The sequence below is a fragment of the Stegodyphus dumicola genome, chromosome 1, assembly GCF_044657685.1.
Source record: "Stegodyphus dumicola isolate Sdum_Otavi_A_Nest chromosome 1, ASM4465768v1".
NCBI classification, from domain to species: domain Eukaryota; kingdom Metazoa; phylum Arthropoda; class Arachnida; order Araneae; family Eresidae; genus Stegodyphus; species Stegodyphus dumicola.
In genome coordinates, this window is record NC_140768.1 from 125,491,155 (window position 1) to 125,516,665 (window position 25,511).

The 25,511-nt window shown below is 34.6% G+C and overlaps 1 protein-coding gene across 2 annotated transcripts in view; it reads left to right on the top strand.

The window, feature by feature from the left end:
• Nucleotides 1–20,918, top strand: part of LOC118198461 (acetylcholine receptor subunit beta-like 1) — a 316,357-nt gene extending 295,439 nt beyond the window's left edge. For both annotated transcript variants that reach the window (XM_085820139.1, XM_035370142.2), the window contains exons 6-8: nt 2,282–2,616; nt 11,075–11,396; nt 12,630–20,918. In XM_085820139.1, the coding sequence (XP_085676265.1) occupies nt 2,282–2,616; nt 11,075–11,396; nt 12,630–12,803 (831 nt within the window). In that variant the 3' untranslated portion in view covers nt 12,804–20,918. The remainder of the gene's footprint in view (nt 1–2,281; nt 2,617–11,074; nt 11,397–12,629) is intronic.
• Nucleotides 20,919–25,511: the final 4,593 nt, after the last annotated feature.

Consider the following 25,511-nt stretch of genomic DNA (forward strand, 5'->3'; position numbering starts at 1 on the left):
CAATCTGTTCTGAATTAATTTTAAATCCATTGTTGGAAAAAAGAGAGCTTTATTCTATCCGTAAACATGTCACGTAAAAGTTCATTCAGATGGATTCGAGAGTGGTCAAAATGGATATTTTCGTTGAAATATGATACCCAAAATTTTCTGCGGTTACAATACTTCCTTTACTTAGTACAGGGAAGTAAAAATTACCAAACATCAAAAACGTAATCTGTTCACATTGGTAATTTCTGTCGCGTACTGTGTTACTTTCAAATAAAAATTTAGAGTTGAAATATTCTTTAAGCTTCGTTTTCTGACCAGTCTTTTTAGCTCAACAGCATTCTTATGAAATTAAAAAAAAAATTTTGATCAATCCCAATAGCACAGTGACGCAGCTGTCACACTGCAAACGTGTCACAATGTAACTATCTCAATGTCATAATGACATTGTAGGCATCTCTTAAATGTCATCTTTTAATGACTTCACATTGTAATGTTTATGTGATGTCACACTGGAACGTTATCGGGATGTTGTATTGTTACATTAATGTAAGGTCATACTGTGACTCTGATGTGAAGTCACATTGTGACATTATTATGATAACGTTGATGCGCAGTTATGCTGCAATGTTGTTGTGAAGTTGCTTTGTGAAGTTGTGAGGTCACACTGCGACATTTATGTAACGCCACATTGCCACTTTGAAATACTAGACTCCTGATTATCCGCGCCTGCCGCACAAAGGTTTTTTTAATTTTTTAATTTTTTTTTACGAGCGTAAAGCGTAGAAAATAAAAATGTTCACAAAACTGAGCAAAACGTTAAATTTGTTAACATCGTGCCTATTTATAGCAAAAATATCCCAGGCCTTCTCAGAACCTTCCCCTCGGCCTTCTCGGAACCTTCCTCTCTGATGAGTAAGTGATTTCTTACTCACCCTTGTAGTGCTCGCTCCACCGCCCTCTCTCGTCTTAATCATACTGGACACGTACACTTCCTCCCACTCACCATTGTTTACTCAGTCAGTGTATTACTCACTAACCGTTTAACTGAGATATATGTGAGGGAATTGCTAAAATTAATTATTCCAAGTGCACGCTTACAAGGGAAGGGTAAGTTGCCTCTGGTGTCACTGTTTGACAGAATCGAATCATTTCTCAGATTCCTAGAGGTTTAGGCTTAGGAATCTGAGCGTAGCACTGAATAAACTGTTGACACTGCCTTGCAAGTTGCAGGATTTTTCTTGGTTATACCCCAAGGTCGAGTCCTGTCTATAAGCTGAGAAGCTTCGAGTATGGCAGGGAGGCGTTCTATTCAATTATAAATGATCACGTCTTTTCAAATGTCTTGGAATATTTGCATAGAGAGGTTGAAGGAGCGCAAAGAGTCAAACTTGCTAGGTCTGGATTCGAATTATCTCCTACTTTTCGCAATGAGTATTTTAAAGATGGAACAAAAAACCCGTCGCGAGTTCAGAAAGTTTACTTGCAAGTAAGGAAAAAAAATATATTTTTTGCTGAAAAATTCACGAAAGCTAAGAATGTTTTATGGTTCGATCCATGTCCTTAAAGGGGAAGTTAGACAATTAAGAGAATTAAAGTGCTGCTCAGGCTGTTTTAAGCCCCGGCATTTTAATTTATTATAGAAAATATGGTGGTTTTACTATTAATACGACTAGAACTATACGTTTTGATTAATTTTTTATGATCCTTTAGTTCTTATTATTCAAGCAGAGTCTAATATTGTAAGCCGTGCGTTGCCATTTTGTGCATTTTTTAAGATAAAGTTCATCTCTTATACTGCACAAACCCGCAGCGCAAAAATGTCTCATACATATATCGGCAATCTGTATTTTCTGCAGTATGTGCTGATGTCTTTAATTTTTTGCTCACGTTTTTAATGTTTTCGCAACTCTATCAATTCTTTCGCTACAGAAATCGTAAGAAACGTTCCTTCATTCTTCATGCAATTAAGATGTATGAATTGTCACATCAACAGATTGCGAATAAAACGAAGACAACAATGTCCAGAAAACGATAGAGAAATTTTGTTGCACAAAACGCAAAGTTATGGCACTCTACAAGTAGTATCACATCACGAAAATTCCGATATTGAGGAAAAGCTGCATTTCATCCTGAAATTTCCGCTACGTCTTGTGTTATTTATTTATGCATGTGGTTGCGCAAGAAAAGCTACTGCATACATTCTATAGAATCCTGAATGCTTGGTTTCAGTGTTAGACCAACGGGAAAGAAACGGTTAAGAGCCGCCTACTTCATTCTGCTTTCTTTTCCGTAGGTTACAGAGACGGACATCTCGTTCTACATTACGATCCGCCGCAAGACTCTCTTCTACACGGTCAACCTGATCCTGCCGACGGTTTTGATCTCCTTCCTGTGCATCCTGGTGTTCTACCTGCCCGCGGAGGCCGGAGAGAAAGTCACCTTGGGCATTTCAATCCTGCTCTCGTTGGTCGTCTTCCTCCTGCTCGTGTCAAAGATCCTGCCCCCGACGTCCCTTGTCCTGCCCCTCATCGCTAAGTACCTGCTCTTCACCTTTCTCATGAACACCGTTTCCATCCTGGTCACGGTCGTGATCATCAACTGGAACTTCAGGGGGCCCAGGACGCACAGGTAAGATATACCCGAACCCTCAGTATTACTATGTATAATATGGAGCTTCCGGAATGTGCCACCAGACGATCGGTTGTTAACCCAATTAGATTAATTGCATCTATAAGAAGTATCAGGTACTGCTAACCAGTGGCTGAGTTTTGCTATCATGAACAAGACATCAGGAGTGGTGAGCAGTTGCTGCTAACATCAATTTATTAACTGAATTCCAGTTTGTGTTAAGAAACCACTACAGTTGTTTGATACTTGCCGTTTGCATGAGTCTGTTTATTACCAATAACTGCAGGGCAGAACAGGTCTGTTCGTTGCCAGTGATGCACTTGTGGCCTACAATTATTGCTAAAATACATCAATATCAGTTTGTTTATTGTCAGTAATTGCCGTTAATAATAAGAGATCATAAATGATCTACAGTTAGCTGACATAAGTCCCTAATACAGTTTGTTTATTGCCCTTAATTGCCGCTAACAAATGACCGTAAGAGGTCTAGAGTTACCCTAAGACAAATAACCACTAATTTCTCTACTAGGAGACCTAAATTACGCTAACATAAGTTTCTAATATCAGTTTGTTTATTATCACTAATTGCCGCTAATAGGGAACCGTAAGAGGCCTACAGTAACCCTAATCCAAATCCGTATCATCAGTTTGTTCATTATCACTAATCGTTGCTCATTAGCGAGCATAAAAGACCTACAGTTACGCTAACATAATTCCAAACATCAGTTTGTTTATTACCACTAATTGCCGTTAACAAGCGACGATAAGTGGTTGATATTTACACGAAACCTCTAACTTCAGTTTCTGTAATGCCAATAATTGCCGCTAGTCGGAGACCATAAATGGCTATTAACTGAAATGTTACAAAGTCAACATTGTTTATAAAATGATGGCTGTTACGATGACAGCATAGACTAGCCCAAGGCAACAGAGTGTGAACTATTACAGAGACAAGATAGATGAACCAAACATAGATAGACTACAAGGAAAGAGAGATAAAAATACAAAGGCACATAAATTACAAGATCAGATACACAAAGACAGCTTACAAAGATAGAAAGATTACAAGCTGTCCACTTCCACGCCTATCGAATTAATTTCCACCTTTTTGTTGCCCTGCTTTGGCAACACGCTTTTGGAGATTTGTCGTTCGTAGAATACGGTCGCTAAAAGCGTAGCTGACCTGTAACTGTTGTAATTCTTATTTTAAAGCTTATCTGTATTGCTGAATTAATACTAAATGTTTACGTGTGAAAGTTATATTATTAAATGTATTCAGTTTGCTTTAAATAGACCAAGAGTATTTGAATTTATGAAGGATATTTAAAATCGAAACTACGTCATCCATTTCGGCGGCATTCTAACATGGGAACGTAAACAATTTTTGGAGGCACGGCGGCGAGATTGGGAATTCGTCAGCAGTTCAAGTACAGATATGTGCTTTTTATTTTGATTTACATCTGAATTTGATTCTTGAAGTTATACATATTTTGTTTTGATTTTCATTTTGAACTTGAATACTTCGATTACTTAATATGGATCAAATTACTGTCATTAGATTGCGTGATAGGACAAAAGCGGCCTTCACGAGGCTTCAGAATAGTATTACTTCCGATTTATCTAAAAATGAAATAATTTTGCATCTGAAGCGCTTGGAAAGGATTTATTCAGATTTTGATAAATTTGATGCCCAACTGCCAGAAGAACAGTCAGAAATTGAAGATTTTGAATCGAAGTATTTTACTAGTTTGAAACTTCAGTAGCAAAATTTGTTAGATTTATTGAATGTGGCTAATGTGCCAAATGTTTCAGAAAATTCTAATATTAGTAACTTTAAGTCACCGAAGTTGAATATTCCTATTTTTTCGGGTAACTTTAATGACTGGATGAATTTTAAAGATTTGTTTGTTGCAACAGTGCATAATACTTCTTTATCGAATATACAGAAATTTCAGTATTTAATCGGATCACTTTCTGATGAACCAGCTTCTATAATTAAACATATTCCGTTATCAAATAATTCTTATGAAGAAGCATGGGCAAAATTGCTCGCTAGGTACGATAAAAAGAAACAAATTGTACAATCGTTAATTAAAACATTTCTGGATCAAAAATGTATTTCACAGGTTGATAATGTTAATTTGCGGCAATTAGCTGATACTTCTGATGAAATTACAAGAGGTTTGAAAGCTCTTGGTGACAAAGCAACTTCTAGGGATCCATGGTTAATATTTATGTTGCTTCAAAAGGTAGATTCAGAAACTCGAAAGTTATGGGCACAGAAAACAGCGGAAGATGATTTTCCTACTGGAATCATTTTTTGAATTTTTAAATTTAAGATGTTCTTCTCTCTAAATTATCATAAATAAAGAAGCAGAAGCTAAAGTAGTTCATAAAAATAGTAGTGTTAGTTCTAAAACGTTACAGAATTCTAAATTTAGTAATACTAAATGTTCGAAATGTAATGGACTTCATGCTTTATATAAATGCGTTAAATTTAAGAATGTGGATGTTACTGCTAGAAAGAATTTTGTGAGAAAACAAGGATTGTGTTTTTTATGTTTAAATTCACATCTAATCAAAATCTGTAATTCACAGTTAAAGTGTAATTTGTGTAATTCAAAAACACGTAATAAAAAATAATTTAAATTAAAAATAATAATTTAAAATGTAAATAATAATTTAAAATGTAAATAATAATTTAAATTCACATCTAATCAAAATCTGTAATTCACAGTTAAAGTGTAATTTGTGTAATTCAAAAACACGTAATAGTTTGTTGCATGAAGATATTAAAGCTAACAACGTACAGCTTTTAACAGCGCCAAATGAAAACGAAAGCATTCAGCGCCAAATGAAAACGAAAGAGAGAATTTCGAATGAATCATGCGAGGGTCAAGGTCAGGTAGTTGTCAGTAATACGATTCAAAATTGCAACTCGACGATTTTGCCTACGGTTCTCGCACTCGCATTTTCGTTCAGCGGCGAAAGTATCGAATTAAATTATTACTGGATTCAGGAAGTGAAAGTTCGTTTATTTCTGAACGAGCTGTTCGAAGATTAGGGTTAAAAAGAACGAATCAAAGGTTACTTTTGCGTGGAATTGGTGGAGTGCAAGCTTCCAAGACTCGCGGCTCTGTTGGTTTTAAAGTTCGGTCAATGTTAAATAATGAAATAATTGACGTTAACGCATACATTCTCGGATAGGTTGACTTTGCCATTGCCGGAACAAGTCATTAATGTAAAGCATATAGAATACATTAAATCTATTCCGTTAGCGGATCCGAATTTTGCTCAACCCAAAGAAATTGATTTGATTTTAGGAGCTGATTATTTTTTCTTCGTTTTAAGATGTGGCCAAATATATAGTTCGAAAATGAGCCTGCAGCTCAAAGTACAATTTTCGGTTGGATGATTGCTGGGAAGGTCAGAAATAATATGGAAGGTCCCAAAACAGCAAATTCACACTTCATAAGGTTAGAAGATAATATAAATATTGATTACGAACCTAAGCGTTTCTGGAAAATTGAGGATATTGTCGATGTTGGGAAGAAGGAATTTCTGACACCCGAGGAAGATTTTTTTTAATCACATTTTCAAAACACTCATACTGTTAATTCAGATGGGCGATTTGTTGTAAATCTTCCATTCTATAAATCGCATTTGAAGTTGGGTGATTCAAAACCGGCCGCAATTTCTAGGTTGCGTTCCATGGAACGAAAATTCAAAGATAATCCGGAATTTGAAAAACAGTATAAAGATATTATACATGAATATTAACAGTTAGGACACATGACTGTGATTAATGATGATTTATCGAACAAATCGGATACAGAAAAGTTTTATCTTCCTCATCATGTGGTCATTAAACCTTCTAACACAACGACAAAATTAAGAGTCTTTGATGAATCCTTTAAATGTGAAAACGGTATATCATTGAATTCTCTTTTAGGGGTAGGTCCGAAATTACAGAGATATTTTTGAGATTTTGATTAATTTTCGATTTCCTAAAATTGCTTTCACAGCCGATGTGGAGAAAATGTATAGTCAGGTGATGGTAGCTCCTTAAGATCAGAATTATCAGTTGATACTTTGGAAATACAATTCCAGTGATGAAATACGCACTTACAAGTTGAAAACAGTTACGCATGGTCTTTCCTCTGCTTCGTTTTTAGCAACTCGATGTCTGAAGCAGATAGTTTTAGATTCTAAAGAGGAATCAGATGTATCTCGTATATTGGAAGAGGATATGTATATGGACGACTTATTGTCGGGTGCAAATACAGTTGATGATGCAGTATCTGTCTGCAAGAAAATATCTTCAATTTTACATGCACGTGGTTTTGATTTGAGGAAGTGGAATTCAAATTCTGTAGAATTCTTAACTGAATTTAAGGAACATTGTTCACTGAATTCTGATTTCGAGATATCTCCTAATTCGAGTTCGAAAGTCTTAGGACTATTTTGGAATTCAACTACTGATACCTTCAGTTTTAAAGCTACACTGCACATCAACGCACCTATAACAAAGAGACACATATTGGCAGAATCTGCTCGCATTTTCGATCCTTTAGGTCTCCTATATCCTTGCACTATATTGATTAAAATATTCTATCAAAAGCTATGGTTAGTTAAAGGCGACTGGGATTAAGTTGTTCCCCAGCATATATCAGATGATTGGCTTAAATTTCATGAGACATTCAATAAAATCAATAATTGTGAAATTCCGAGATGTGTCATACTTACAACGGACAGTGTTATCCAACTACATGGATTTTGTGATGCATCTTCTCAGGCCTATGCAGCAGCCATCTACTGTCGCCAAAAATGCAACGGTATGGTTAAGGTTAATCTTTTGGTATCAAAGACTAAAGTCGCGCTTATAAAGCAAGTATGCCTTCCTCGATTAGAACTCTGTGCTGCGTATTTGTTGACCAGATTAATGCGATCTCTATTGAACATTTTAAAGAAGTTTAATTTCGAAATCTATGCGTGGACGGATTCCAAGGTAGTTCTGTCTTGGCTATCCGCTCATCCACATAAGTGGAAAACTTTTGTTGCAAAGAGAACATCTCAAATCATAGAAGTGATACCTATTAAACATTGGAATCATGTTCCCTCTAAACGAAATCCTGCAGACATTGCTGCTCGTGGTATTGAACCTCAACTCCTACCAAGTTGTATTTTGTGGTGGTCCACCATGCATTAGGAAGAGGAAAAATGGCCTAAATATGAATTAAGATCTGAAGATGATACTGAAGTAAAGGCCGAACAAAGATATGATCCTATTTTTATTTCTCATATACGTGAATCGAATGATTTATTAGCTAATTTATTCGAGAATTATTCTTCTCGTTGTAGAACTGTTCTTATTCTGGTTTACTGTCAAAGATTTATTACTAATTGCAAGAAGCATCATGTTACTCAGAACATTTCACGTAGTGTTATTAACTCCAGCTGCCTTATGCCGCTAACATTTCTAGAGATTCGAGTAGCAGAAAAGTTCATTATTCGTTGGATTCAGAATAATTATTTTGAAGATGATTTGCAATGTATTAAGGAAGAGAAACCTTTACCCAAGAAGAGCCAACTACGTTCTCTATATCCATTCGTAGATAAAGATAGTCTTTTACGGGACCGGACGTCTTCGAAATTAATCTTTAGCATTTAACATCAAACATCCTATCATATTTCCTTCTCAACATAAATTTAGCGAATTACTAGTGAAAGAACTTCATATTACTTACCTTCATGCTGGTCCATCTTTATTATCACACCTCATCAGGCAATCTTACTGGATAATTGGAGGGAAGAGACTGATACGCAGTTGTGTTAACCATTGCTTAATATGTCATTGATTTAAAGCTGCTTCAACTTCGCAATTGATGGGTGACTTACCTGAACATCGTGTGACTTTGAAACGACCTTTTTACGCATCTGGTGTGGATTACGCTGGTCCTATTACCATGAAATTTAATAAGGGTCGTGGTTCTAAAACAACGAAAAGCTATATAGCTCGGTGTGTTTCCTTGTCGACTAAAGCTATGCATATAGAAGCAGTCAGTGCCCTGACGGCAGAGTCGTTTATCGCGGCACTTAGACGTTTCATTTCACGTCGCGGTGCACCACGGCACATTTACAGTGACAAAGGTACCAATTTTGGGGGAGCATGCCGAAAACTACAAGAACTAAATCAGATTTGGTCTTCCCTGTATGCAACAGAATCGGTTTCCCGAGAACTAACTAAGTCATCTATTGAATGGCATTTCATACCGCCTGCTTCACCCCACTTCGGAGGAATATGGGAAGCCGGCATTCGCTCAGCGAAATTTCATCTGAGAAGAATATCGAAAGAGACTCTTTTAACTTACGAAGAGTTTTCAACGCTACTTACCCAGATCGAGGCTCTTTTGATTTCAATTCCACTTACTTACGTGAACGATTCTGATATTGACTCTATTAATGTTTTAACCCCTTCTCATTTTATTACCGGTGATACTTTTACTTTCCAAAGACGCATCAGTCTGTTCGCACAAGGAGTTCTAGGTGGGAACTTGTACAGAATCTACGTCGCGGATTTTCGAATCGCTGGAAAAGCGAATACTTGACTTCTCTTCAGCAGAGATCCAAGTGACCGTACACCAAACCCAACTTGAAGATAGACACGGTGGTTCTTGTCATTGAAGATGGATCTCCACCTTTAGCTTGGCCTATAGGACAGATCATCGATGTCCATCCAGGCAAGGACGGCTTATTTCGCGTAGCTACAGTCAAAACTAAAACTGGTGTCTTCACAAGACCAATTAATAAACTTTCACCTTTGCCTGTGTATCAGGATTAAACCTGATAGGGTGCGAATATGTTCACTTCCACGCCTATCGAATTAATTTCAACCTTTTTGTTGCCCTGCTTTGGCAACACGCTTTTGGAGATTTGTCGTTCGTAGAATGCGGTCGCTAAAATCGTAGCTGACCTGTAACTGTTGTAATTCTTATTTTAAAGCTTATCTGTATTGCTGAATTATTACTAAATGTTTACGTGTGAATGTTATATTATTAAATGTATTCAGTTTGGTTTAAATAGACCAAGAATATTTGAATTTATTAAGGATATTTAAAATCGAAACTGCGTGATCCATTTGGGCGTCATTCTAACATAGGAACGTAAACACAAGTGACAACTATTATAAGACTGGATAATGTGAACTGTTGCAAAGATAAAATTCCTGAACCAAAGACAGAAGAGACATTAGGTTATTTGGAAGCAGGAGGCATAAAAAATGAGCAATGCCCTCGCCGGGATTCGAATCACGGAACTCTCGAAATACGCTCCGAGCGTACTGACCACTACATCACAAAGGCATGCTAAGAAGGCGGGAGAAATACATTATAAGACAAGATAGAAATTAAACTATTACAAAGTGATCATTGTTACAAAGACGAGACTCTTACAAATACAAGATCGATAAATCAAAGTTAGATAGATTACATAGACAGATAAAGAAAAAGTTAAGACAAATAGATTATAATGAGACAGGTTAGTAAGAAATATATACTTTAAAGAGTGGTAACTGATAAAAAGGAAAGATGGATTAACCGAAGGCAGACAGATTACAAGTGATAACTGTTACAAAAACAAGATGAATTAATAACCAGAAACAAGACAGGATGAACAATTAAAAAGACAAGATTGATAAATCAAAGGCAAAATAATGCGAACTATTACAATGAAAAGATAAAAGTTACACTTTTACAAAGTAATAAGTTTTACAAAGAGAGGTGAGAGGTGACAGCAAGGCCGGATGGCTTTCTAAGACTCCTTGCAACTATCCTTTACGTTTGTACTATATGAGCATTCGAAGCTGATCACTGGAACAAATATGCATTGGACGCTTTGTAGTTGTACATGAGCATTTATAGTAGTCTGTAGGTGACACGAATATACACGAACTGCACAGTAATATGCATTAATTTTAAATTATATTATTTAGCGCATAGCTGTAGAGTTTAACAGTTAAACAGTTTTACTTGCTTCGGGTACGACACATTGTAACACATGGTACATTGCTGCTTTGCACTGAATTCATGACCATAGCCTTATACTTTACGCATTCCATATAATGCTACAATATACATTTCACATTGTTTAGAATAGCCACAGTAATTATATGCGGTGACTTGTTTAGGAGTTAATATCTGCATTGTTACTAATGGAAATAGTGATAAGTGTTACAGAGACAAAGTGATAACTCATACAAACTCATGACAGATGAACCAAAGACAGATACACAAACTATACAGAGAAATATATTACAAAGCGACGACTGCTGCGGAGACTAAACAGAATGAACTGTTACAAATTAGGCTTTATTATCAGATGTAATGATTGAGATATAATTGTCGAAAACGGATTAACATTTCTTCCGTTTTTGAATCATGGTGCACATTTTTCCTTGTAGGATGCCCAACTGGATCCGAGTGGTATTTCTTCAGTACCTTCCTTCGATGCTTCTGATGAAGCGGCCGAAAAAGACGCGTCTGCGATGGATGATGGATCTCCCCGGAGTCTACCATCAGCACTACCACCCCTCGCAGCCTCCCCCGCGGAGTAAATTGGAGCTTCTCGACGTCCACCACCCCAACTGCACAATGGCACGGGCGGTGTCAAGCAGTCTCTCTTCAGAGAGCAACACGCTTATTCTATCATCAGAAGCCTACAAGGCCACGGAAGCCGTCGAGTTCATCGCCGAGCACCTGAGGAGCGAGGACGAGTACATACAGGTACGTACGCAACAGGGACAGAGGTCATTGAGAATTCGGGGAATTTCCCGAACCGCTAATGGCTTATAGTTCACTTAAGGTTCCGGCACTAGTCACTAAAAGCGTCATTCACTACATTTTTAGTCATTGCTAGTCACTAAATATGCCGGTACGTTTGTGCAATTCGACGATTGTTTTCCAAGACAGAAGCCATCACGAAGATGATGGCACCTCGACAACAAATGCTCTCTCCACGTTATAAATTGAAATTCATTAGCAGCGCCAGTAACTTTATGAGGGAATTTTGCCAAGATATAACTTTATGAGGGAATTTTGCGAGAAAGATCCTCTTATATAAGAGTACCAGCAGCTCGACAAAAGTTGCTTTCTTCAAGCCATAAACTGAACTTTATAATGGTCCTGTTTTTATTCAATATATTCATTATTACTATATTCAACATTCTGATGCGACTTACTTCATTTCAACAACCTATTCAACATTTTGATGCAACTTATTTCAATTCAACATTCCCATGCCACTCTTTATTCAATATTTTGATGCAACTTAACTTCATTTCAGCTTCATATTTAATATTCGCGTTCAAGTCCCTATTCAAAGTTTTTATTACCTATTCCCATTTTTACATATTTTTTATTATTTATTACATATTACAGACGTTATTACATACTCTATTGCATATACATTATTTCATATTAATATTACATTACATATTAAGTATCATATTACGCATTATTTCTTATGTAAACTACATACAGGTATGTACGTCCATTTCTACATTACGTACGTATTTACTTACATACATTGTTTTCTATATTACATGTACATTATATTGTTAAAATGTTAAAATTGGTATGCATTGTTAAAATTACATTACGTATGAGTTGACTTAGTAAAACGTAGTTTTGTTAGGAAACATTATTACATACCCTATCGCATACACATTATTACATATCAACATTACATTACATTACATATTAAGTATTATATTACATATTATTACTTATACGTATGTAAATTACATACATATATTACGTCCATTTCTACATTACGCACGTATTTGCTTACATACATTATTTTCCATATAACATATTATAACATATACATCATACTGTTAAAATTGTTATATATTGTAAAAATTACATTACTTATGGGTTGACCTGGTAAAACGTATTTTGTTAGAAAATAATATATCTTCCTAACGAAATTAAACTGATACTTTTCTTGTGTTGCAGATACGAGAGGACTGGAAGTACGTCGCAATGGTCATCGATCGTCTGCAACTGTATATATTTTTCCTGGTAACAGCCGCTGGAACTGTGGGTATACTGTTGGATGCTCCACACATCTTCCAGTACGTCGACCAGGACGCCATCATCGAGATGCACAAGGGTAAAGCTTCCAGATGAGGAAACCCGTTCCATGGAACTCGAACATTTCTGCCCAACCCCCTTCGGAGAGCGGCGGCCGCCGGCGAGAAGGTCATTTTAAGGGCGTGGATATGACCCTTTTTGCTCAAATAACAACTTTTTGTGGGCCAAGTCTTGTCCACCTGAGGATATTTGGTGCTGGCCTCCCCTTTTTTGGACGTCTTTTCTCCTTCCCCCACAAACACCATGTCGGGGGAAGTGGAGGAATTCCTTTCCCCCTAAATAGAACATCGACTACTACAGAACAAAATACAGGATATTCTAATGCTGAAAACCCATGTTACTGCGTTGTTTTAATTGTCTAAACTTTCATTGTGCTGACAGCAATGAACTTCTGGTTTGTTTAGACGGTTGCGGTATTCAAGATCGTGGTATATATTGTATTACCTTCGTGAACTCGGATCAAACGCTGAAGTGAATTGTTCGATTCTTCTACTTAATGGAATGTGTTGTTTTTCCTTTTTCGATCCGGGTGACATTTTTTGTTTTTTCTTCCCCTCGTCGCATTTGCGATCGAATAGTCGCATTTGAGAACGAATCGTCACATTTGCAGTCGAATCGTCGTGGGTGACATCGTTGAGACAGATCAAGAGAATGTTGCAAACCGGAAGGCTACCTAAATCCAAAGAAGCTAACCGGGCAGATCTGGTTCTCTCGGTCCTAGTTGTTCAATTAGTGATCATTTCGCGATTTTGCAGCGTTTGGGAGAGGGTGATTTTAGGATTAGATAAAGCGATTTTATACGTGCTTTCTATCACTAACCTATGGTTGCCATGTTTTTGACACTGTATGGAACAGATCGCTTCGCCAAATCTACTGATTACACGGGCTTGGGAGATTTAATCATTAAAATCGACGAATTAAATCAATATTATTTTCATGTCGGTTTTCAGAAAAACTGAGTTTGAATTTCATTCAGTGAAATATCAATAGTATAAAATTATAACGAGTAGAAAATCTTCAGCCTGTACTAAAATTTCAGCTAGAATTATTCGATTTCTGACGAAAAAGTATTCAGATAAAAAAAAAATCTAACATCAAAATCAGATTTTATTGTCCTTGTTGGCGTGATTTGATTTGAATTATTTTTCTGTCAAAAAATTATAATGAGTAGCAAATGTTCGACTTTCGCCGAGAATTATCAATAATCTGTCCCAAAAATATTCACACTGAAAAAAAATCAGTCATTATTCAAATTAATTCACACTTCATTCGCATAACTTGATTCATCACTTTATCAGAAAATTATACCAGGAAGTAAGAGATAAGATTTTCTTATCGAATGAAATCTTTTTTAGCAATTATTATTATTGTTATTGAAGAAGGAATTTATGTCAGCTTTTCGCAAAATACGCAAAAACATTTGAAATTTAAATTTACACAAATAAATGATTCATAAGACTGTCGCGAAATCTGAATTAAATTGGCAATTAAGTAAATCAATAAGAATGTATGGAAAATTACATTACTTACTTATTACCAATAAGAATATCTGGAATTAAATTGATATCAAGCAATAAATTATATTGATAAGAATCAATTAAGTAAATTGATAAGAATATCTGAGATTTGAATAGTTTGAAATTTACTCTTACCTAAGAATACACAATTTTACATTTATCTAATTTTGCGAACTAGTACTTACAATAATAATTTGCATTTCAAGAATTCATTCGTTACTTTTGTTTTAATAATAACTATAATAATGTTTTTAATCGTAATTTGCATTGAATTTATTATTTGTATATACTACTAGTAGCTAATTGTATTCCGTTAATAAGTAATTTCCTTTTTATTAATAATTGGTAAAGATATCAATTAATAACTTCATTGCTTAGTTTTATAACAAGTGAAAATGTTGAACATTTATTCATTGAAATTTTTTCTCTTATAGAAGGGCATAAATAAAAATACCAAATATTTGCATTTCTGGCGAATATATACGAAAACTCTTTGCCTCTTGTGTGCATTATCATAATTTTAATCTTATTGATATTTCACAGTATATTACAATATTACCTAAATTTTGGATGCTAATTTTTAGTTGGTATAAGTTTGAAGTTGATGTATTTTAATTTTATTTTGTTGATTTAGAATGTAAAAGGTAAAATTTATCAAGAGTTAAAAAATTGCATACGTCGCTGTTCTATCTTTTCATTTCATTTATCGTTTGGGACAAAACGTTTTTCTGCTTCAGATATGGCCGTCATTTATAAAGAAGGATTTTAAGATATTGATCGATATGCAAAGACGGAAACGGTCGTGGAATTTTAATTACATTATTTTGAAATCTCTATTTTTTAAAATCTATTTTTCGAATAAGTTTAAAATTCTCAAAAAATGTTTACAGTTTTAATTTATATTAATAACGAACTGCAAAGAATTTGCAAAAATTCGTGCATAGGTGAAATCAAAATAAAGAAATCAAACTTAACCACCGAAGAAGATATTTTCCCCAATATGATAGATACTTTTTAAAGAATTTCCCACTTAAACTTTCCTTCTGAGATTATTAGATGAATTTTTGTGAAACATTGAGAAATAATAAAATTTCGCATTAATTTAACATAACAAACAGTGCTCTGTACACATCGTCTCTCAATTGGGCTTTCCTGGAACATGAAGGTAACCGTTTTGTGAAAGAGCTGGAACTTTTTGCTTTTCAAGATGATACGCATTTTCATAAAGAGAACCGGCATGCTATATTCGGGGCATCTTAATTAATGAGCATCGATTAACTTGCTTAAGGGTAGTGGTGTACTTTTGAAGTTTGAAGGAGAATCCTTACTCAGTCCTCCCTATAAAAGGAGCTCTCTAATAAGAGTTATTTTAAAGGAAACAAAAACCTTTTTTTATACATACAATCTCTCGATTGCACTTTTGCCCACTTTTTAAGTTAAAATCGATTTTCATAAGATGCACCGGCAAATTTATGCTGGGGAAACGTTATCTTTTCTAGCTTAGTGAACTCCAACTAAAGTACATGATGGTCCCGGCACTCTTTTGACCGGAATCCTTACGCAGCGGTTCTTATATGAAGAGGAAAGAATTATTTAAAAGCAAAAGAGTATTTATCTGTAGGCATCATCTGTCAACTGTAGATTTCTATGACATGAAGGTACCGCGTTTTGAATGTGCTGGCACTTTTGTGAAGATTATCCTTTCAAGCTAAAACCGATCTTCATAAGGTGTGGCTGCATAGTTATGCCGAGGAATCTTTATCTACATTTTCTGTCTCACTGACTAATTTGCATAAGGGTACAGTCACATTTATGCTAGAATATCTGTAGTTATCTTTTCTATATTAGTGAATTCTGACTATAAGGGTGCCAGCACATTTATGCCGGATCATCTTTATTTATTTTTTCCATATTAGTGAATTTCGACTAACTTGTTCAAAGGTGCCGAAACATGTATCTCTGGGCCTTTTTTTAAATCTTTTCTGTATTAGTGAAAGCTGACTAACTTGCGTAAAGCTGCTGACACACTTTTGAGGGGGAATCCATACGCTGCGTTCTTTTTAAAAATGTATTCATCTATAGACACCGTATCTCGACTAGAGATTTCTGGAAGGTGAATGGACGACGCTGTGAAGATGCTCTTACCTTTACGATGATTGGCTGTTACCTTTACCCTGGAATGTGAAGGTGCTGGCAATTTGAGAGTTTACCCTTTTCAACCTAGAACCGATCTTCCTGAGGAGGTACTAGCACCTTTATCGTGGCACTTTTAATTATCTTTCCTGTCTTAGTGAACATCAGCTAAACTGTACAAGGGTGCCTACCCACTTTTGATGGGAGACTTACACAGCATTACCTATAAAAAGATTATTTAAAAACGAACAAAAATTTCATTTCAAGACACGATGGGAAATTTTTGGATCATGAAAGTACCACGAGGTGAAAGTGTTTGCCCTTTTGCAAAGATTCTCATTTTCAAGATAAAATCGTTTTTATAAGGGGTACTGGTATTTTTATGAAAGGTATCTTTATTTATATTTTTACCTTAGTTAATGCCGACTAACTTGCATAAGCATGCCGGCATACTTTTGGCTAGTTGCCTTTATCTTTTTTGTCTTAGTGATCTCTAACTAACTTGCATAAGAGTGCCAGGAAATTTCTGACAGGCTGTCGTTACTTTGCATTTCCTGTAAGAAGAGGAAGGAGTTATTTAAAACAAACCAAAAAATTTCATCATTTCTCGAATAAGAAATTTTGGAACAGGAAGGTACCACGTTGTGAAGGTGAAGGCACCTTTGCGAAACTTACCTTTTTCAAGCTAAAAACGATCTTCATAAGGTGGCCCTGACTTTTATCAGATACATCTTCTTTATCTTTTCTATCTTAGTAAACACTAGGTAAATTGCATAAGAGTGCCGGAAACGTTTGACAGAGTATCCGTACGCAGCCTTCCCTATAAGGAAAAGAGAGAATTATTAAACAAGATTTTTAGATCAGGAGGGCGTTGCGAAAGTTATTTTTTTTAAGCAGGAAACTTATTTTCATAAAGATTTTGGACGATTTTATACCGAACATCTTTATTAACGGTGAGGTATTACACAGTATTTCCTATGAAACTAGGACCCAGTTATTTAAAAACAAAAAATCGTCAATAGATTCTGTCTTGCAGTTGAGAATTTTTGGAACATGAAAATACTAGTAACTTTGCGAAGTTTATCCTTTTCAAGTTAAAGCCGATCTTCTTTAGACGTAGCGGCACACTCATGCTAGGACATTTTTATTTATCTTTTTTTGTCTTAGTGAACACTGAGTAACTTGGGTTATGGTGTCGCCACACTTTGGTTGGGTATCCTTCCGCAGGTCTCTCTTTTAGAAGAGGATAGAGTGATTTAAAAACAAAAAATTCATATATAGCCATGGTCTTTCGAACGGTGATTTTTTGGAACAAGAGTGTGCTGTGTTATGAAAGTGATGGTACGTTCCCAAAAAATACCTTTTCAAGCTAAAACCGATCTTCGTAAGGGGTAACGGCACACTTATGTCGGAGAATGTTTATGAAGATTTCTCTTTTGGTGAATACTGGCCGACTTACAATAGAGTGCAGGCCCCTTTTAAGACAGGATAACCTTAACCAGCACTGCTTGTGAGAAGAAGACCGAGTTACTTAAAAGCAAAAACAAACACGAATTATTGTATTTGGTAGGAAACTGAAATTCGTGAAAGAACTGATATGAATGTTTGTTGAAAATATAAGGAGCACTTCTACAGGACTTCTATTATTACATGTTAGATATTACATGTTAAATATGATTTGAAAAATGCGTATAGACAAATAAGTCAAGTATCGTTTTTTGCACGGGATAAGTACTTTTGCCTACAGGAAGGAAAATCAAACTTAGGGTCAAGGGGAAAAGGTAGAGAACAAATAAGAGTAATATTTGTAGTATTTTATCTGAAGTCGAAAAATCAAATAAGAGAAAGTTTCAAATCAAAATTAAGCTACAGTTATAGCTAAGCGCCGACGACACTTTCTGTCTTTGCACTTCGATCGCTGTGCAGCTAAATTTTCTCGTCTGCAGCACAGTATGCCCGCGGAATCCGTAGTATGTAGAGAATTTAGAGGATTTCAAGATGTCGTCCTCTTTTACCGCCCACGATGCGATGCCAGAGTTGAGGAAACATCTTCCTGCTCCTTCTCCCAAAAGAGAAACAAAGGGTTGGTGCTCTTCTCTTCAATCTCCGTCAGTTCCCCTTCTCGGGTAGTTTGAATTATGGAGCCATTCTTCAAACGATATTTGCGGGTAAAACTTGGCTGCCCTTCTACGGCGAAAATAAGTTATATAGGCCAACTTAAATTGGTTAAACTAATGAACTAAAGAGAAATTATTTTAAGATAGAGAAGGAGATTGTTAGAAACAAGCTAAAAAACTATAAATGTCAGTTTGTAACATTTAGATATTTCCCGAACAAATCTTTCTTTCTAAAATTTCTCCTAATTCCTCTCCTTTTCGGCTTCTAAAAATTTTCTATAAATGAAATTGTAAAAATTTAGTAAGAAAATTTGAGAAATATTCGCATGAACTTTCTCCTAATTTAGCTTTTTCTCAGCTTCCAAAAATGCTTTGTTAAATAAAGCTGTAAAAATATGGTAAACAAATTAAAAGATATTCATATAAAATTTCTTCTAATTTAGCTTTTTTCATCTTCTAAAAATTTCCTGCTAATTAATTTATGAAAATTCGTAAAATTTGGGTTAAAAATTAAAAAAATATACCAATAAAATTTTTGCTAATTAATTGCTTTCCTTAATTTTCCTTTTTCAGCTATTAAAAATTTTTCTCTAAATATATTTGTAAAAAATATTCTGATAAAATTTCTCCCAATTAATTCTCCTGATTTCTCCTTTTTTAGCTTCTACAATTTTTTTCTTTAAATACATTTGTAAAAATCGTAAACATTTCGTAAAAAATAATCTGATAAAATTTTTCCTAATTAATTCCTTTCCTTAATTCTCCTGATTTCTCCTTTTTCAGCTTCTAAAAAGTTTTCGCCGAATAAATCCATTAAAATTTCGTGAATTTTGTTAAAGCCTTAGCCTAAAATTTATCCTATTTAGGCTGTTTGTCAGTTTCTAGAACGCTTTCATCGATAAATTTGTAAAATATCGTAAACATTATGAAGAAATTTGCATAAACCTTCTTCTAATTAAACTCTTTTTCAACTTCTAAAATGAAATATTTCGAAAAAAGAATCTTTCAGCATTCATCAAATTCCATTACCTTTTGAGTCTACTTATTTCCCATCGTCCTGTATTCGTTAAGCCTAATTACTATCATCAGCATCCCCCCTCCAAATTTCAAGCGAAGAAATCCTCCTCTTTTAGTTTCCATAGTAACCACTTTCATCGAACTTCCTTCTCCATTTTTGAAAGTTTTCCTCAACCCTGCGCCATCCAAACCCTGCTCAATTTTGTGGGGGGGCAAAGAGGAACCCCCTCTTTCTGTAGTGTTCGAACTCATTCGAAGAAACAGAAGCGATCTTAAATATATATTGAAGCCCTTTGAAAAGTCATCAAAGTAATAGAATACAGCGTTTTATATAACTAGTTCACAAGGCGTTCTCCCCAGCTTCGCGTCGCTCTCCCTGCCATGTCGAGGATGGGGGTGTCGGGGTGACTGGGGGAAGATCGTCGTAGTTAGAATTAAAAGAAGAATGCAATTTAATTTTTATGTATTTCGATGGTGCTGCGTTTCTACTTCGACGGATACTAAAATAAGTCAACACTTTCCTAGGCCCATCATTTGAAAAGCCTTCTTTCCCCTGTTCTGTGAAAATGGGATTTCTCCAACTCGCAGGTGAAGTTTCCAAACATCATTTGAAACTGGTTTTGAAACTGACTGAAATTGACTAAATGTGTCAGAAAGTTAGAGAAATTCGCTTAAATCCACTGAAACTTACATAAACTAAAACTGGCAGAAGTTTACTGAAATACATTTAAAACCTGTAGCGAAATTCGTTGACATTGTCAAATATTTTCTGATGTTTGTTTAAAATAATAGGACTGAGGTTCGTTAAAACTGAGGGAAATAAACTGAAATCCATTTTAAATTAGCGGTTTAAATAAGTTGAAATTAAGAAGCGATAGGAAAGGAAGTTTAACTCGAATTTAACTGTAAATAAAATTAACATAATCCTTACAAAGTTTACTGAAATTTATTTAAAATGAATAGTGAAATTCGTTGAAATTGTCAAAATATTTCCGAGATTCACTTAAAGATGGCATACTAAAACGGAAACTCGCTGAAATTCATTTTAAATTTTCAATGAAATACACTGAAATTGACTTAATTTATCAAAAATTTACTGAAATTCATTTAAAGGTGACAGAGTTATTGACTGAAATTGTCAGAAATCTACTAAAATTTGCTTAAAGATGGCGGTAAAATTCACGGAAACTGACAAAAATGCTTTTAAAACTGGTAGTGAAATGTATTGAAATTGCGAAATATTTCTGAAATTCATTTAAAGGTGACAGTGAAATTTGCCAAAATTAACAAGAATTTATGTAAATTAATTGTAAACTGGTCGTGATATTCACTGAATTTGTCAGAAATTTACTGATACTGGTTTAAAATGGGAAAAAAAAAGTCATTGTAACTGGCCTAAATTTATTAAAATTTGCATAAGTTTGTTTGCATACGACAGTAAAGTTCGCTAAAATGACAGAAGCGGAGAGCAATTCGTTTATAGATGGCATAAATTAAGCAAAATTTCATATTTGTGTGCTTTTATATTTTATTACATTAAATTTAGGTGAATTAAATTTACATGTTACGGAATATAGCAGTTTTGAGATGTGTCGTCAAATTTCGCCAGTACTGGTTTCAAGCTCCTCAGTGGTAATTCTTCGAAGCTCAAAGTATTCGTAAAATAGAAATGTAACGATTATAGAAAAGTTATATATTATTCGTAGAATGTAGGAATTATTAATATATACAAAATTAAGTATTGTTATAAAATAATAATTTGGTTACATAAATTAAATCGGTATTCTAAATAAAAAGTATTGTAAAACAAAAAAATAATAAAATCTAATAGACACTAACAAATAGGCTCTAATGAGTAATATTTACAAGAGAAGTTAAACAATGTCATTGAGTACTAACTAGCTTAAGAAAGTAGCTTAGAGGTTTTTGTATTTTACGAAGACAGTTTAGTTTTACGCTGATGCTTAGTGATCATAATTTTGTTATCGCTCCGAGAGCGGGTCCGGTTAATCGGGAGTTAATTGTAATTCAAACTGACTTCTAGTACGAACGATTATGATGTCGACTAGCAAATCAGCAAAACTTTAGCAAAATATTTTCAGTTTCTCACTTTACTAGGTAAAGAGAAATGTGATATATATATCTTTGCAGTAGTTCTTTTTTATGACACGAAATAAAAGATATGATTACAGTTGGAGGAGTCTAATTTTCTGTCGAACAGAGTAGAAACATCTTACCTCCCCACACAGGTAAAAAAAACAGTGAAATAGAACAAGAAAAGGAAAAAAAAAAAAAAATGTGAACGACCATAATTCCACCACCGTTTGAAATCCCTAAGCACATAAGTACAGACAAATCGCTCAAATAACGCTGTATTTTAGCGAATCCTCACCTCCCTACTACATCGGGGCTCGATCCCGACCTATCACGTGATCTACTACAACTACACATACGTATGTCTACATCTGCATCCTATCTTGGAAAATTAAAAAAAAAAAAAAAAAAAAAAATCTTTTCCAGCGTTTCTTTTACACCCTTTCGCTTTTATTCGGGGAAAAAAAAAAAAAAAAAAAAGTCAGTTTTCTTCCATTCTTTATCGCCTGCGCGAGGTTTTTGCATCTCATTTCAACTTTTTCCCTCCCTCCCTCTTTTCATATCCCCTGTCAGCGGGGTCGGGATACAGACCCGGTAGCCCCTCCCCCCCAAATACACCGAGTGAATTTTTCTCTGCCTTAAAGGGGAAAATAAATAAATAAATAATAAAAAATAAAAAGCGTGTGTGCCATTGTCGTTTTGTACCTTGCATGCAATGGATGAATAAAAAAATATATTAATCTCAGTTTTGGTTGTGATTATTTATTTTTCCTAGAACAAATTACTTGAACATGTATAATATAATGAAACTCAAAAATATATTAACAACAGTTTTGGTTGTAATTACTTATTTTTCTTAAGATAGTTTGCACAAATTGCATAGAGAGAATCCAACAGATATTAATTTCAGTTTTTATTGTGATTATTTATTTATTTATTTTCTAGAACAATTCACATATACTGTTGTATAACGAGACTAAATTAATCTCAATTTTAGTTGTCATTGTTTATTTTTCAGAAAAAAGTTTATACAATCATTCTTTTAAATAATAAAATTGAAACATTCATTTATCAAAATTTTTTTTGATTATATATATCTTATAGAACGAGTCACACAAACTTTCTTTTCATAACGAGATTGAAAAATATATTAATTTCAAATTTAATGTTGATTATTTATTTCTCAGACAACAGTTCATACAAACGTGGACTCTGGTATACAATTTAAAATAGTTATTCCTAATAGTTGAAATATAGCTTAAAGAGATTATTAGTCCCATAATTTTAAGTTGAACACGCTAACTGTTTTTAAATATGTTTAAGTTCTTTATGATATCAATAAGATTTTGGTCAAAGATAGAAAACGACTCATAAGTTGGTCGAAAATTCCTTGAGAAATAATTATCTTTAATGAGGTAACTCTGAGTAAAAGTGACAGCACTAAAAGTCCGAAGTATGCTTTAAAATGATTCCATTTTGGCCTTTTACAAAGCCTTTGCAGTAAAACTTAGGAGTTACAAACGCCTTCTGGTAAAAGCCCGAAACGAGGGATTACTTATGATAGGATTTTCCATTCGCAGATATATTGTATATTTGTATACAGTGTGCCTCAAAAAAGTTAAAAAGCAATTTATCTTTTTAAACATAAATTGTAAAAGTGATCAAAATAAGGAAGGATTTAAGATTATGTCGATGAAACTGTCTTACAATTAATTTTTAAAAATCTACAAGAAATAAAAAGTTAAAATGTGAAATATTGCATTTTGGGTAATCATACGGGTCCTTCCACCAGGGCCAACTGCGATATGACGTTGAAGATTTCATCAGTTGTAACATAATACAAGATTTCTACCTTTTCTGCAGATAGTGGTGCTGTAGTGGAACATAATTTAACGTTTCTATAATAATTATTAAGATTTCCTAAGTGGCAACATGATGCAATGTTTTGAATAGTTATTGCGATTCGCCGTGTGGCACCAACGAATCGAGCTAAAAACGTCGTTGCTTGGAGCGTTCATTGATAAGCGTTGCGTAAGCTTTATTTCTTAAAAACTTGTTATATTTTATGTAAAAAATGAGTAACATGTTGCAAACAAGAATGGAAACTGTAAAAATAAATATGCTGTTTCTTTTAAGAGCAAAATAAGCATTTATTTCACTTATAAAATGCTCTGGCTGATTAGTTTCGATTTCGTTTATTCATCAAATCCACATTAAAAGATTGGTGACCGTAACATTGGATTATGGAAGGAACACCAACGCTGGAAACTTGCAAGGTGAGTGTGGAAATTCCTCCTTTTTGGCCAAAAAAGGCCTGAAATTTGGTTTTTTCAAATAGAAGCACACTTCGAAATTAATGCCATAACTGTTGATAGTACCAAATTTAATTACGTAGTTTCTCAACTAGAGCCAAAATATGTTGAAATTATTTGTGATATAATTACGGATAAAACATTTGGTAATATATATGCTTTAGTTAAAGAAAGACTGTTAAACACATTCAAAAGAGCAAAAATAAGCGAATTAAGCGCTTAGTCGCTGGCCTTGACCTTGGGAATATGAAACCCAGTCAGTTACTTCAAAAAATGAGATCGCTCGCTACTGATGACGTTTCAGATAAAGTACTCAAAACATTGTGGTTAGAAAAAATGCCTGACTCGATAAAAAATATTTTACTGGTTTCCGATGAAGGGTTAGACAAAATAGCCTGAATGGCCGACAAAATAATGGAAATGAATTCAAAGCCTGAAATTTATTCCTCTCGCAAAAATTTAAATTCGGTTGATGAGTTACTGCTAAAAATTTCGTCTCTGGAAAAACAAATAGAAACTTTAAGTGTTTCTCGCCAATCTCGGTCTCGGAATCGTACTAGCGGTAGATACAGAGAGCGGAGTAGAAGTAATAAATGTAAACGATTTAATCCAAATTGGAAAGCATTGTTATTACCATTACATGTTTGGCTCAAAATGCATTCCTGAAAAGTGTCAACCTAATTTCTCTTGGGGTCAAAAGAAGTCGGAAAACTTAAACCAGCAGCGGAATTAGCGGCTGATTTTGCTTCAGGTTATGTTCAGGATGGCCGCAAACACCGAATATTTGTGACTGACAAACACACGGGTTTGCATTTTCTAATTGATTCCGGCGCAGATGCTTGTTTATTACCTGCTACAAAAAAGATATACTTCAAAGTGACTTCAAATTATATGCCTCCAATGGCACAGAAATTCCCACTTATGAAAAATTCCCACTTATGTAAAATTTGTAACGCTTGATCTTGGCCTTCGTCGAGCTTTTCGATGGCCATTCATTATTGCCAAAATTAATAAAGGCATAATCGGAGCAGAATTTTTGGACCATTTCAAGTTATTAATTGATTTAAACAACAAAAGATTAATCGATGGTGTAACTAACCTTACTACTAAATGTGACATTACATGCATCTCCAAACTGAATGATGTAAGTTTAGTGCATGATAAGTTAAAATATCATGATCTGTTATCCAAGTATCCGAATATTACAAAACCTAATCTTTTGATATCAAATGTTAAGCATCACATATTAACTGAAGGTCAACCGGTGTATTCCAAGCCAAGACAGCTAGACAGTAAAAAGTTACAGATTGCCAAACAAGAATTTCAGTATATGTTGGAAAACAATATAATCAGTCTAAATCTCCATGGGCTATTCCTCTGCACTTAATCTCTATAAGAGATGGAAAGTTTCGTCCCTGTGGAGACTATCGAAGACTTAATGCTATAACTATTCCTGGCAGATGCCCTATCCCTAGGATTAATGATTTTAACCACATTTTAAAAGGCAAAAAAATATTTTCCAAAATTGATCTTTTCAAAGCCTATATCCAAATT